This window comes from Trametes versicolor, assembly GCF_000271585.1.
Source record: "Trametes versicolor FP-101664 SS1 unplaced genomic scaffold TRAVEscaffold_11, whole genome shotgun sequence".
Classification (NCBI taxonomy): domain Eukaryota; kingdom Fungi; phylum Basidiomycota; class Agaricomycetes; order Polyporales; family Polyporaceae; genus Trametes; species Trametes versicolor.
In genome coordinates, this window is record NW_007360331.1 from 682,459 (window position 1) to 696,008 (window position 13,550).

Consider the following 13,550-nt stretch of genomic DNA (forward strand, 5'->3'; position numbering starts at 1 on the left):
CTTCATGTTATTAGTATGTTATCTAGTATACATGTTCCAGCCACATACTGAGGCGAGGCATGTCTTCGGGGATAGTACCATGCATTCAATTGTATGAGTGTAGAACAGTGCAGAGTATATATAACTACATTTATAGATGTGATAGAGTACTGTCTGAAGGAGGTGCTGGCATATAGGGCGGACCAATAAGACACAAAACACTAGGATGCGATATGACATACACAAGGCGAGGGCTGGGTACAGTTTACAAATGTTTGGAACGGTGAAATAGTCTGGCTTATAATCAATGACGGGTGGCAGGTCCTCAAGGCCAAGATCTAGCTCAGCCTCAGCCCTCAGCACAGAAGGACACCGTGCCATGCGCATCGGAGAAACCACAAGAAGTTCGCGCGGTCCAAGCCACACTCAGATACGAGCGGTGTGCCGGCCGCGGAGCACATCGGGGACCAGCATCAAAACCCGTAGTTGCCCACACCGCGCCGACCCACATCGCCGACCCCGAAGTTGACGGCGTATCGGCCCTCGTAATCAAACCCGGGAATGACCCGGTCCTCGACGCTCGTCCCGCGCGTCCGCGCCACGAACACCTCAACGAGCGGCTCGCCGCGCCCCGCGCGCGCCCACGCGTCTTCGCACTGGTCCACCGCCTCCTCCAAGTGGCCGCTGTCCACGCGCTTCTCGTAGGCCGGGGTCGTCGGGTCCAGGCGCGACGCGAACCGCTTCAGGCTCTTCGTGACCTCCCCGAGCGCGAGCGGGGCGAGCGACGGGCGGCGGGAGGCGACGGTGGAGGCCGGGGGCGCGATCGCGCCGTCGTAGTCGTCCTCCGGGGAGGACGGCGTCGAGGCGCCTGAAAGCTGCGAGACGCTCGGGACGGTGCGCAGGGTGGTGGTCGAGCCTGAGCGGGCGGCGAGCGATGCGAGGGCCCTAGTCAGGTCCACGCGGAAACGGGGCGTGGGCGCTGGGCGCACGATTGTGCGCTCGATGGGAAAGTCGCCTTCTTCGCTCGTGCCGGTGAAACAGTAGGTGGTGGCGAAGCCGTGGACGTCAATTTCGTCGGTTGGGGTGGCGGTGTCCTCTGAGTCGGAGGTGAGCTCCTCGCTGGACCCGGAGTCGGGCTCGCCGAAGCGGAACTCCAGGAGCTCGCTGTACACGTCTCTGGCTGACGGCAAGGGCAGCGGGAACGCGACGGACTCGGGGAGGACAGACTGGCTAAGCGGGTCCTCGGGGTCGGGGGATGAGTAGCGCGGAGGAGATGTGGCCGCGAGCTGTCGAGTAACGTCGCAAACATCAGCGTGAGATATATAGATGAGAATAACGACGGTGCTGACCATGGTCTTGTAGGGATCATACCGCTGCGCGTCCATCGGCGTCCTGCGCCGGGGGATGCATGGGGTAGGAGGCGGCGGAGATGGATACCGAGAAACGAAGTCGGAACTCTCTATCTCCTCGTCTTCCACCAGCAGCAGCGGAAACTTAACAGCCATAGGAATGGGCTACAAGTCCCATCAGTGAGTCAATCACAAAGGATACAACGGAAACCGTACCTTCTTGATGCTCATATCGAACCGTTGAGTGTCCATCGCCAAAGGAGATTGGGAGTATAGAGTGGGTGAGTAGAGAGTAGACGGCGAGTGGTGCTGAGGGTAACGGCTTCTGGAAACGATGGTCTATATAGCCGTCGCAGTAATGAATGGCTAAATGCCCAAAGAGCTTTGACAATGAGCCACCCACCAGGACCACAATGCGCCACAAGCCCCCGCGCATGGCTCTCCGAGCCAAGCGACATACGCACTGACCCTTGGAAAAAGCCCACGATTATCCCATGGACACTTCACGCAGACTAGTCAAAGCGGTCCGCGGCCTGGACGGTCAATGCCTACGCACCCTCAGGGTGCTGGATGTGATGCTGCTGCTGGGACGTACCAAGCGTCCCGGGGTATATGAAGGAGGACCGCACACCCCGTCATGCATCCAGCATCCACACCGAAGACACTCGACACCCGCAAGAAAAATGTCGACCTCCTCAACACAGAGCACTGGGAGCACGCCCGAAGGGAGCCGGGGCAGCCTTGACGAACACTTCGCCTATGTGGAGAATATGACAGCCCGCCGCGTGGCAGTGGGCGCGGTTGTGGCGAAAGCAACTTATGTGCAGGTTCAACCCAAGAAGGACGGCGACGCTGCCAAAGGTCAAGGGGTGAGTATGGTGGTTATGTTGGATCTCTGTGAAGCAACTGACTCGACTATAGGCGGGCGATCCTTCCAAGGAAGCGGACGATGCTGTAGATTGGGATTCCGTGGGCCTGGCCTTCTGAAGCCATGCAAAACATGCGTTGCCTTCTCCCGGGGCCAGCCTTCCGCGGACTTGGTTCCTCCTGAAACTGTCAACTCGCCGCCTTTTCGCAACATCATACCTGTATTGCTCGACGAATACGTTACAGCTCAAGTTTAATGATCAATGTATATATATGTCAATCTTGAATTCCATCACCAATCGTTCTATGGCTTCACCAACGGCTACGGCCCACCAAGCAATTGAGCTCGGGTCCGGGGGAGAATTACTTACCGTGACCGTCTACCAGACTCAGATGTGCCTGCCTTCCCGATGTCATCGCAGCTCAGGATCAAGTTTAACACTCACAAAGGGTCTTCTCAGTCTGTCGAGTGCCATCTTGCGGTACAGTTGCTGGTAGAAAGAGACTGAGAACCGTTCCGGGTTTGCAGCCATGTCCGCGCGGCGTTGACCGCTGCGTTGCGGGTGTCCGGGTCCGTCCGCGTCGACAAGTTCGTGAGAACCATCGCGGAGTGTGACGTGAGACACGCTGTTCCTTGCCATCCACCACCAAGTCGTCCGCTGCAAGTGCCGTTCTTGCTGGGAGGTGGGCTGCACAACGTGGATCTGGGCTCTGTCTCGGGAGGAGACACGAGCTTCAGCCACTGCTGATAGCAGCAGCAGCTCAGCCTGACGCGTGACGTCATGCACTCCGGCGGGCGCTCCAGCGCTTCTGCCGCGCTGCTCTCCTCGTCCGCTGCCCATGCGCGATCGCTCGGCCGCTTCTCTCTCTGTCCGCTGCTGCTCGTCTGCTGCCCTCGTCTGCTCGTCCGGTGCTCGTCTGGTGCCCCGCGCTCAGCTGTGCCCTGCCTCTCCGCGCCCTTGTCCGCTTTCTGGCAGCAAGACGACTGTGTTGCGTCGGCGTCGACCTGCGCAACATATCCAGATCGTCCGCAGCGCCTGGAGTGGAGACTGGGAGTGCACAGCTCGCAAATACGCCCTCCGTAGTGTCTCAAACTGTGCTCCTTGCTTTTATATGCTCACGGAGTGCTCGGCTGTCGTCCTGTAGGCCACCTTTGAAAGAGCAGACCCATAGCAATCGATCCGCGTCCGCAATTGCACTAACACTGGCAATGTCGACGCCCACCAAGCTCCTGCCGACCTCATCTTGTCTCTGGCAAGTACGGCACCTACGGGGAATCGCGCGGAAGACTTCGATCTCGGATCTGACACGAGCTCACCTCGTTCTGACGCGATCTGCACGCGCCATGGCCGGACAAGCGCCTCCACTGCACCCTCCACGGACGCTTCCTGTCGCCCACACAACTCGATTCACGCAATGGAAACAACACCGGCACGTCCACCAAGCTCTTCTCATGACGCCTGCCGACGCACAAAGACGCTGCTCATGTTCTCCGCCGGGAATCCCGCTCACGAGACGGCATCACTCCGCTAACCCCCCTCTCTGTTCCAGTCCCGTTCCGCGTACCTGCGCATGCCAGTTTGTGACGAGCCGATACATGACTATATGCTCTTCCATCCGGTGCGTTCTCAGGGCGCGCCTTCGCGAAATGCGCTGACAGCATCGTGTTTTCAGCCCGCGCGCACCTGGGAACGCGAATCGCGCACCCCGCAGTGCTTGTGTCACCCTCACATTCTACGCGTAGCCTCACCTGACCCACCCTGACCGCCCACAGGCATACCGGGGCGGTACGACGACGTGAGCCGCGAGCGCGCCGTGCTGTCACCACGGTCAAGCCCCGGACACGGCGCACCCCTCGCGCTTGGCCAACACCTCTGGACGACTTCCAAACGGGCCAGAACACATACACGAACCTCTCGGCACACACACACGACGTTTCCGCGGGGTCAGACGGAGTCGAAAAAACACGTCATATTCGCCCAAATCCATGGGCCCTAGCACACCGCCGGGCTTCCCGCCGCCGTCCCGCGCCCGTCCCGCACCCTACAGCCACGAAACCCGGTACGCACACCCCAACAGACCCCCTCCACCCGCCCCGCCGCTCAAAACAGCCGCGTCGCGACCCGTTCGGCCCAGGACGCCCCGTGCACCCCGGCCCCGCACGAAGTCACCGCCGTCGCGCCCGGACGGCGCGCCGTGCGGCCCCCAAAACGCGGCTCCACACTCGCCACACCAGGGCGCACGCACATGCCGCCGCGCGCGGCGATCCGGGCACAAAAAATCTGCGCCTCCACGCGCGATTTCATGAGCACCCGCCGGAGCGCGGCCGTCCCGCGCGCGTCCTGCCGCCCAGGGCCCCGTGGCTTTGCAGGCACGCCCGTCTGCATGCCGTGCGCCTGCTCCGCCGTTTGCAGAGGCCAGCGCGGACTTTGCGTCTCGACAGCTGTGCGGCGATTTTGGCCGTTTGGACGGCGGCGCGGTGGACGGGAAGCACGGCGCGCCCGGCCCCCGGAGGTGGCGGCGTTTTACGAGGGCGATGCGCGTATCGTTTGCTCACCTTGGGGGGTGCTGCCGGACGCGTCGGGGGAGTCTGCGTCGCGGCGGTGTGGATGGCGGGCGCGTCCCAAGGTGTCCTGAGGCTGGCCGGGGCAGCCCGCGGCCAATAGATGCAGCGTGTGCCCGTCCCTGGCGGAACAGGCCCACGGCACACCTCTTGGCGTCGGGCTGCACGGCGGCGGCGCGAGCACGATCGCTCTGCGCGTCTCCACGACGCCTCCGACGACGGATGTGCGACGCGGGACCCTGAGGCGTCGCCAGCGGGGACACACATCCCACCGTCCCCAGGGCGCGACCCGGCGCGAGGCACGATGCACGGGCGAGGGCGGGAGGTGGACCCACGACTATGCACTTACCGAGCACGACGTGCGCCCCCTCCCAGCCCGCGAAGGGAACCTTGCGACGCCGCCCCGCACGCCGCGCCCCCCGCACGCACTATGTACGTACAATAATCTACCCGTGCCGCCATCCCGCCCTCCTTCCCATCTCCCTCCTACTCGCTGTCTCCAACGGCCCAGACGTTGGCTGATTACGCCGGAGATAGCAACGTCAGTGGCCTCGCGCATGCTGTCTGGATCGCCTGAACTCACCGTCAACGGCGGAAGACTTGGTGTGGCAGCCCGGCGGTCGTGGAGCGCAGGCGCAGGCGCGCGGGTGGCATCATCGGGTGGGCACTGAAGGGAAAGGAGAAGGTGAGCTTATTGCGGTGTTATAGTGCCTGGAGGGAGCTTACTTACTGTAGCTGCGCTGGACAACCCCGGCAGCGCGCGAGCTGCCCACGCGGCCCGCCCCTATCCGCGCGGCGGGCGAACATACGCGCGGACACTGCCCTGGCGCATCCTGGCGAGGAGGACGCGGGCACGGAGAGCGACAGTCTCCGCCCCAGCGATGCAACTACGTACATACTGCTATTCTACGATCCCCCGTACCGCACGCCCCTCGAGCACGTCATGCCATGCTCCCTTCACCCTCCCGTGTTGTCGTCGGCGGCGACCTGTTTGGGCTGCAGTCGACGAGGAAGAGCGGTGAGTTCGGCGGTCGAGTGTGCGCGCGCGAAGAATCTGCTGACCTTAGTTTCCCGCAGCGCGAGCGACGCCACGGATAGCGCGAGTGTCGTGGACGGGCTTGCTGGACAAACGTCGAGGCCCTGCGTCTTGGGCAGTCCGAGGGCAGCTGCAGAGGTGAAGTGCGCGATGCAGACTCTGATATGCATTCCAGACTCACTCGTTATATAGTATGGCCCCCCAGACACCTGCTAGCGGACACAGGCAAAGACGGAGTGGCACGGCTTGGTTCCACGTGCGTCCGACGCTTGCCAGTCAGCTTGGAGAGTATGTCAGGCTCGATTTCGTATTATGAAGCGCGCGCTGACGTACCGTGGCTCATAGTAGGAGGTTGGCTGACTGTTGATAGTCCCATGGAAGACACGTGCCTGGCCGTCAGGACACTACTCGACGATACGAGCACGAACCCACCGGGACTAGCCACAGAGCACGCACGGCTCGAAGCCCCACCACCGAACACAATGTTGGCGACGTACGCACCCTCACGCCATGGAATGCGTATCGCGGGCAACGCTGTCCTGCATGTCAGCACATGTACAAACGACGGGAGAAACACGTACCAGAGCCCGACACGATCCCCGCACCCGCTTGCCAGTACACCCTGTAGCTCGCGCTCACGCTCGCGCCCTCCATGTCTTCCGTGCTCGACGTTTCGCGTCGGGATGCGTGCTCGCCTGTCATGCAGAGCTGCATCCGGAAGGTCAGTGCTCCATCTTGGACGGCTCGGAGATGCTGACATACCTCTTGCATGCAGCAAAAGGTCTCCACGCAGGGAGCCGTCTGCATGAGTTCGTGAAGCGCGGGAGCGTACGAGGAGGGCGTGGGGAGGGGGCGTGCAACATCTCTGCTAGGAGACGCAGGAGGGAGGGAAGAGGGTGAGCACGTCCGCGTTGCGACCGCACCGGTACTTATCCTCGACGTGCTTTAGGGCCGTCCTCCGCTCCCGTCGTACCATGGTCCGTGCGGCGACCGCGCACTCGAGCCCAGTCCTCCCCCGTCGTGCGGAAACGACGGCCTGCCGGGCCAAGGCAACGATCTTACGAGAGGGTCAGGGCGACCCACCGCGCCTGCCGAGCGGCGCACCAACCAGGACGCGACACATGCAGCCGAGGGAAACGGGATGAGCGGGAGAGGATGTGCACGGACGCTCCGCGGGAGGGCAGTGTGTAGTTACGCGGTGCGCCGCGTTTCGCCGTCTAGTCTCGATTTAGAGATCCAGCACTCGCTCGCTTCGGATGGCCAGCGCTCGGTACGCGAAGGTCCACGGATCGCCCCCGTTTCGAGGGTCCACGAGGACCGTCGCATCGGGGCATGTTCACCCCCGCGCGGACACATCCCGTGCGGTTCGACAAGCTCCGGAGACATCGATGGTAGGTCCCCGCACCGATGGCCATGCAGAAATGTGGGTATTAGCTGTACCGAATCCCTCTCCCGTCGTGTTTCAGCATGCATCGAACCTAGTAAATGTATAAAAGCATGAAATATATTTTGTCACGCCTCGTACTGCATGTGCACGGCTCGCGAAAACGTATGTTGGATATGTTGCCACCCCCGGCAGTGTGCCCACGTCCGCTCGCAACATGGCCGGGCAAAGTCGACAACACACTGAGTGCGATCCCTGACAGTGACAGCCTCGCGTCGCCGAGGCCGCATCTGCAGTACATCCTGCATGTGTGTACGTCTGCGCGCCCACCCGTGTCGAACAAATCATACCTACTCCTCCGCTCGCTGCGCTACCTCCTACAATGTGCAAGCACACAACGCAGTATGCCCGTCAGTGCACAAGGCCGTCTCGCGCGAGCGAGCGGCGAGGCACGCACCACTTGCCAAGGAGTACCATGAGACCTATCTCGCCTCCGTGCTCTCGCGATGTCGTGCCTGGAGCAACAGACAAATTTAGTGACAATATTGCGCGATGCGACGCCAGGCTGCCGTACTTACGGTGTACACCGTGCCAGGGTCCGGGAGACTTAGATCCCATAAGTCGTTCTGAGAATCCCGGCATTGCGGCGCTGGACGTTGTCTGTGGCATCGCATATCGAGTGAGAGCAACCTGAAGCTCACAAGATGAGTGTGTTAAGAGATGACGGCTCGCCTCAACTTACCTCATCTGGTGTGACACACACGAAACGTCTGTGGCTTCCGAAATGGCCATCCTGTGCGCGGATGTGTTGCAAGTCCTGGGGAGACGTGGAGAGGAAGGATGTACGGCACTCAGGTTGAGCGTGCTCGCTCTGTAACAACACCCGAGTTAGCGGGCATGCTGAAAAGATAATGATTGCTTACCTGACATTGCATTGGCTCGCAGCTCGCGGAGGGGGCACCGAGTGCCGTTGGAGCTCCCGCGCAAAGAGAGGCATGCTCACAAGCACTTTGCGGTTCTCTCGAACCAAACCTCACCGTGGCCCTCGCGCGGTGCTCTCATGCTTGTATAGCGAGCCTGGGAGAAGTAGGTTAATGACGAGTGCAGCATGATCTGCACAGAGTGATACAAGTTAACGTACCTCCCCAAATCTGCGAAGTAGTGTATTTGCCCACTTTTGGGGCCCGGCGCGAACGATGTGCGGGGAGGAACACCAGGAGAGAGACGGGACCGGCAAGAGTGCCCTGAGGCAAGCCTGCTCGGATAAGTCCAGTCTCGTACACATGTCCTGCGGGAATGTCTTTCGGCATACCATTATTGAATGGGCGTGCTTCTCGTTACAATAAGTAGCCTTACGCGCACGGACGCTGAAGCAGACTGAGTCCATTGCTGAGTGGCGAGCACCTAGATACGCGGCAGGCGCGCCTGGAAGCTGAGCAAGAATTTGAGACTCGCCGGCTGCCCGAGATCTTCATCACGGTAGCACTGTGCCTTCCGTCGAGGCTTAAATCGCATTGGGAAACCAGTGGAAGAGATGTAAGATAAGCGGGAGTCAGGGGAGTTGGTGGTGAAGGCAAGAGTGAACGTCTACAAGTCGTTGCGAAAGCGCTGAGAGCGCGGGTCAAACCTTCTTACCGCAAAAGGCAGTTCTATCTCAAGATATGCAAGGCTCACTCTTGCGCTCACATCTTGTCTCCTGCGTCCACGACGAGCTCGGCGACTCGGCCGAATGTTTGTTCGGCGTTCAGTAGACACTTACGGCACCCGCGCACATGACGTACAGGTGCGATATCCCGACGCAGGGTTAAGCGAGAGCCCCGCCGCTTTGACATCTCAGATCTAGACACACCCGATAAGCGTAAACTTTCGGTCCTCTGGCTGCCCTCGTTTTTCCACGACATGTATCTCAGTCTACTAGTGCAATATACATTGTATGGGAGACTGGAAATGAAGAGGTCAGGATTAATATTGTGGGGAGCAGTGTGCTGCACACAGTAATATTCCTGGTCCTGTTCAGTTCTGGATGGGCGGGCGAGCCCTGAGATTTGTGAGAGTGCAGCCGAGCCCTGAACAGCCGGGCGTGCATGCAGTGTGGTGATTCCAAACTTGGAAACAAGGGCGGTATTTTCGCTGTCGGTATGTGGAAATACATCAGCGGGAGCCCTGAGTGTCAACTATCCTGAGCCATGTCCGATCACGCCGCAGCCGCAAATAAATGGGTTGATTGGTCGGGCGTACAGACGGAGGCTAAAATACAGTGCAAGCGAGCAACGGCTGCTACCAGAAGTCCAGAATATGAAAGATTTCCCTGCAGGCGCCGTGGGCGGGCAGCAACCGCTTGTGATGATCCTCCCACCGGCGTACCCACATGCGGCAAAGGAGCGGCATTGTCCATCGACCGCTCCATGCCAACCGCATATGCGCAGAGACGCTTATGGGACGCCAGCCGTGTCCCTGCCGTCTTTCTCCTACCTTATTCTCACCCTCCCAATGTCTGCCCCTCTAATCGCCAACACCTGCACGGCCCTCCTCCCTCACACCTCCCTTCCCGTCCTGCTTGAGCGCACTCTCGAGATCCACCCATCAATGTTGCACGTTGTTGCATCGTCGACCTCGCAGCCGCCCTAGTTGTCTTGACCAAGGAGAGGTATGTCTGCACATACGAACTCCCATGATGTGTAGCTGACACGGACTGATCAGTGCAGACACTCGTCCCAGGAGACGTGCTTTGTGACGGTCTCGCAGGGCGGAGTGTTCGGAGCTGGGCTCATGCAGGCAGAGTACGAGGGGGTGGACGAAGTCAAGGTGGCGTACCTTCGCAGGTTCGCTTTGGGTGCAAGCGAGAGTGGGAGTGCCTACAATCGGAGGAGGGTGAGTAGCTGATTCTGCCGAGATGTACAGTACCGAGATCTGTTTGCTTACCGGCCACAGGAATGACTTCTACGCTGCATACCTGCGACGCGAGCGTAAGGCCATTCATCAGCACACGCAAATGCCCCGCTGAGCCGCCCGAAGACGATGACGGCGTCGCGCAAACGCACAGAGTACGCGCGACAGGAGCAGGCGACTGATCACAAGTCCATGCGGCTCGTACCCTCCCTTCACGCTTCGAGCCCAGTCGGGTCTCTCACGCGTGTTCGCGGTCGCACAATCTCTCCCTCGCGTGCATTCACCATCCTTCCTCTGCTCTCACACTCGCCATTTGTTGCAAGGTACCCACCTTCGTGCACGACCACGACCGCGTCCGTTGACGAGCATGGTGGATGCTCGTGATGGAGCATGCGAGTCAACTCTGGGCGGGCGCGTTGGAATGCAACTCCACGGGCCACCGCGGACGCGCGCGCACTCCAGATCCTCGAGTGTACGGGAGAACACCAGAAGACTCGGTACATACTTACCCAAGTTTTGCCTTGTGCGCGCCCACAGGCCATGCAGCTGACTTGCCTAATATTCCAGATTCCTTGTTTGAGGCCGGAGAGCAAGAGCGAGAGCACGAGAACGAGAACGAGGCCTGTTACGACGGCTTGGTGGTGGTGGGGCTTAGGAAAGCGGCAGCGCGGAACGGCAGTAAGCAGTGCTATCTTAGGCGCCCGCATTCCCCTTCTCATTCCAACGCCTCCGACATGCCGCCTCGCGCTGTGTCCATCTCTTCCGCTCGCTACGTTCGCCCCCCCTGGAAGCTAGGAGTGTCAAACTGTACCGCATCCAAAGCTTTCATCTGCTTCAGGGCGTCCTCACGCTCCTGCGCATTTGTGGTGGCGACGGCGAGTTCGCGGCGCAGGTAGGGCTCGCAGCTGAGCCTAGTACACGCATATAGAAGGCGGCACGCGTCTTGCACATCTGCAATCGAATGACTCACTTGGATGACAGTACGTTCCGCCTTCGTCGTCTGTTTTTGCATAGGCTAACTTGGTTGATAGCAGAGTGGTGCCTACATACTCTACTCGCATGTGATGGCCACGATGAGTGCGAGTCGACGGGCAAAGTCGGCGAAGGGGCTCACAATACGTTTCCGATTGAGGTTTTCCACGAGATTGGCCTTGATCTAGACCGTCAGTGTCCTACAGATGCACTGCAGCCGGCAAGTCACAGCGTGAATGTCTCTGATCTCCCTCTCGCGGCAGGGTACCCACAATCTCGATAAACCACTCTGCGCAGCGTCTACGTCCTCGCATTCTGTGCCATTCCCTAGGCATGTCGAGTCGAGGCCACAGTGTGGGTACGTATCTGAGCCATTCTTTCTTGGGCTGATTACTCACTTCCTGGCTTTGCAGATAGCCGGCCCAGTCTGTTGGGCCCATCTTGTGGCCTCCAGAGTCGATATCATGACCATGCAAGATGCGAGAGAGGTGGAAGCACGGAGGACTTGGACATTTCAAGGAGCGGCAAGATAGGCGCTCGTGGCACCGCGACCGCATGCGATTTCTATCCATGGCGCGCGGCCAGAAAGTACGCGTATATACCCACATCCCAGTCGAGCACCGATTTGGGTGTGATCGAGGTGGTATGTACCGTATTATCGTCTCTGGCAGAGGCTTCGGGCTCCCGACTGATAGTTTGCCCCCGTACAGAGAGAGATTTAGGCGGCGGATTCTCACCCGGAGAGCACGATGGTGCGGATGGGAACGCGTAGATTGTGGGCAAGCAGGACCGCGGCAGAAGGCAGCCGTCGAGCGCGCGAGCCTCTGCAGTTTCGCGTCCCGTCAGAATAGGCGCCCGAATCTATCCGAGTCCCCAGAGTGCCCCGCGCTCTCCCGGATGCGTTGAGGGCCGCCTAACCGTCTAGCGTAGAAAGCCCTTGTATGGCTCTCTTTTCGCGTCACACACTCTGGCCGGTGGAGAATGAAGCACCGGGGGAATTATGTCGTGGACTCGCAGGTAAGCCATCGCTTCTTTCGGGAGCTGGTGACATACTTATTGTGTCTGCAGCGGCTGTATGATGGAAATATTCATTTTCGCCTTTGCCTCCGAGACATGCAGGAACTCTACATCGCAGAAGGTTCTTTACGGGCGATCAGGCCGTACAAAACGCGCACTACGCGCTGCCTTGCTAGTATGTGGCTCTCCTCGCTGCAGGGCCGCGATCATGACTGATAAATCTGACTTTCCAATCGTGTAGGGTCTCTCCAAGACGTTTAAAGTGCGCCACAATCGTCTTCAACACGCAGGTGTGGGGGGAGAAACGACTCTCCCATGTCGGGATAGTGGCGATGTCGAGTATGCGGCACGGCAGGCAATCCATTTCCGTCGGCATGCGAAAGGGTGCGGCTCGGAGGATAGACATCAAAGTAGGCGTCATGCGCACTCAAAAGCGGTATGCTTTCTCTCGAATCCTGCGGTTGTTGGCTGATCTTCCTGCTGACAGACGACGTAGTCGACGAGCAAGCAGAGAAAGACCGCCAGCACACGGGCAAGCGAGCGAGGCACAGGGGTGCGCAACGCCCTCGAGCTGCGTGTCAAGAGGTTCCTGCATGTGTCCGAGCTCGCGGAGTGTACGCAATCGTCTTCTGGACACGCCGAGCGCCAGCGATCGCGGCCTCTCGCAACGGCAGTCATGGCGTGTTCTCCCCGCGGTCCGGCGGGCGAGGCCGATGGCGCTTAGGGAAATCGTATCGCAGACTCACAGGTAAGCAGCTTGCTGCTCGGGAACTTGCAACTTACTCAGAAGGTCCACACAGGACCTGTGCGGTGGCGACATCTATCCCCGACTTTGCGTCTCAGTTATAGCGCGGCTCGGAGTTCGTTCAAAAGTGATCGAGCGGTATGCGGTGCGCTCAATGCAGTGTTTCTCGCTCAATCACTCCACGACAGGCCAGCGAGCGATATCCCGGACGTTCCAGACGGCGCGCCGCAGCCCTTGCGGCAGTCAAGCCTGTCCGTAGTAGGTCAGGAGCAGCGGCCGCCACACAACTGCAATGCGGACAGCCCCATACGCCCCATTCTCCTTGCGTGCGAAGGACGCACACCCGTGGAGGTGCTGCGGCGCGAGCTCGGAGACGGTACGCACTCTCTGCTGTCTTCTGACTGATTTCCCCACTGATGGTCTGCAGAGCGGTCAGAGAGGCGCCACCGAGTCATTCGCGAGCGGGCGCGGCAGGATGATAACCACGGCGCGACGAGACTTCGCAGTTCGAGTAGCGTCGCAATAGGCGCCCGTGTCCGCGCGAATGCGCGAAGTGTTTTGGATGGTCCCCTGCGGGTCGTTGATCGCACGAATGACTCTGTACACCTGTAGCTAGCACTAGTAGTCTGAAATACAAGTTTTCCGCCCTTTCAAGCCAGCCCGGAGTGCGAAAACGAGATGCTCTCCTCCCCCTCCTCGTACCCACCCACCCACCGCACGAGCCAAATACCTATCCACCCCCGAGACGG

The 13,550-nt window shown here is 60.0% G+C and overlaps 4 protein-coding genes across 4 annotated transcripts; 1 reads left to right on the forward strand and 3 right to left on the reverse strand.

Moving 5' to 3' along the window:
- Window positions 1–452: 452 nt before the first annotated feature.
- Window positions 453–1,764, reverse strand: TRAVEDRAFT_51742 (uncharacterized protein; the record flags this gene model as incomplete). Its single annotated transcript, XM_008044541.1, has 4 exons — window positions 453–1,265; window positions 1,329–1,493; window positions 1,545–1,667; window positions 1,732–1,764. 4 exons carry the CDS (start codon window positions 1,762–1,764, stop codon window positions 453–455), a joined length of 1,134 nt encoding a protein of 377 aa, XP_008042732.1.
- Window positions 1,765–2,011: 247 nt separating this feature from the next.
- On the forward strand, window positions 2,012–2,315 carry TRAVEDRAFT_51743 (uncharacterized protein; the record flags this gene model as incomplete). The annotated part of the gene is made up of 2 exons (XM_008044542.1): window positions 2,012–2,197; window positions 2,250–2,315. 2 exons carry the CDS (start codon window positions 2,012–2,014, stop codon window positions 2,313–2,315), a joined length of 252 nt encoding a protein of 83 aa, XP_008042733.1.
- A 3,691-nt stretch (window positions 2,316–6,006) lies between these two features.
- Window positions 6,007–6,601, reverse strand: TRAVEDRAFT_51744 (uncharacterized protein; the record flags this gene model as incomplete). Its single annotated transcript, XM_008044543.1, has 5 exons — window positions 6,007–6,074; window positions 6,128–6,154; window positions 6,227–6,328; window positions 6,376–6,502; window positions 6,557–6,601. 5 exons carry the CDS (start codon window positions 6,599–6,601, stop codon window positions 6,007–6,009), a joined length of 369 nt encoding a protein of 122 aa, XP_008042734.1.
- Window positions 6,602–10,832: 4,231 nt separating this feature from the next.
- TRAVEDRAFT_31204 (uncharacterized protein) lies at window positions 10,833–13,444 on the reverse strand. The gene is made up of 10 exons (XM_008044426.1): window positions 13,229–13,444; window positions 12,857–13,177; window positions 12,544–12,804; window positions 12,298–12,492; window positions 12,108–12,231; window positions 11,750–12,056; window positions 11,453–11,682; window positions 11,303–11,397; window positions 11,099–11,230; window positions 10,833–11,047 (listed from the first exon to the last, which is right to left on the reverse strand). Exons 3-4 carry the CDS (start codon window positions 12,732–12,734, stop codon window positions 12,474–12,476), a joined length of 210 nt encoding a protein of 69 aa, XP_008042617.1. The 5' UTR covers window positions 12,735–12,804; window positions 12,857–13,177; window positions 13,229–13,444; the 3' UTR covers window positions 10,833–11,047; window positions 11,099–11,230; window positions 11,303–11,397; window positions 11,453–11,682; window positions 11,750–12,056; window positions 12,108–12,231; window positions 12,298–12,473.
- Between the last annotated feature and the right edge of the window lie 106 nt (window positions 13,445–13,550).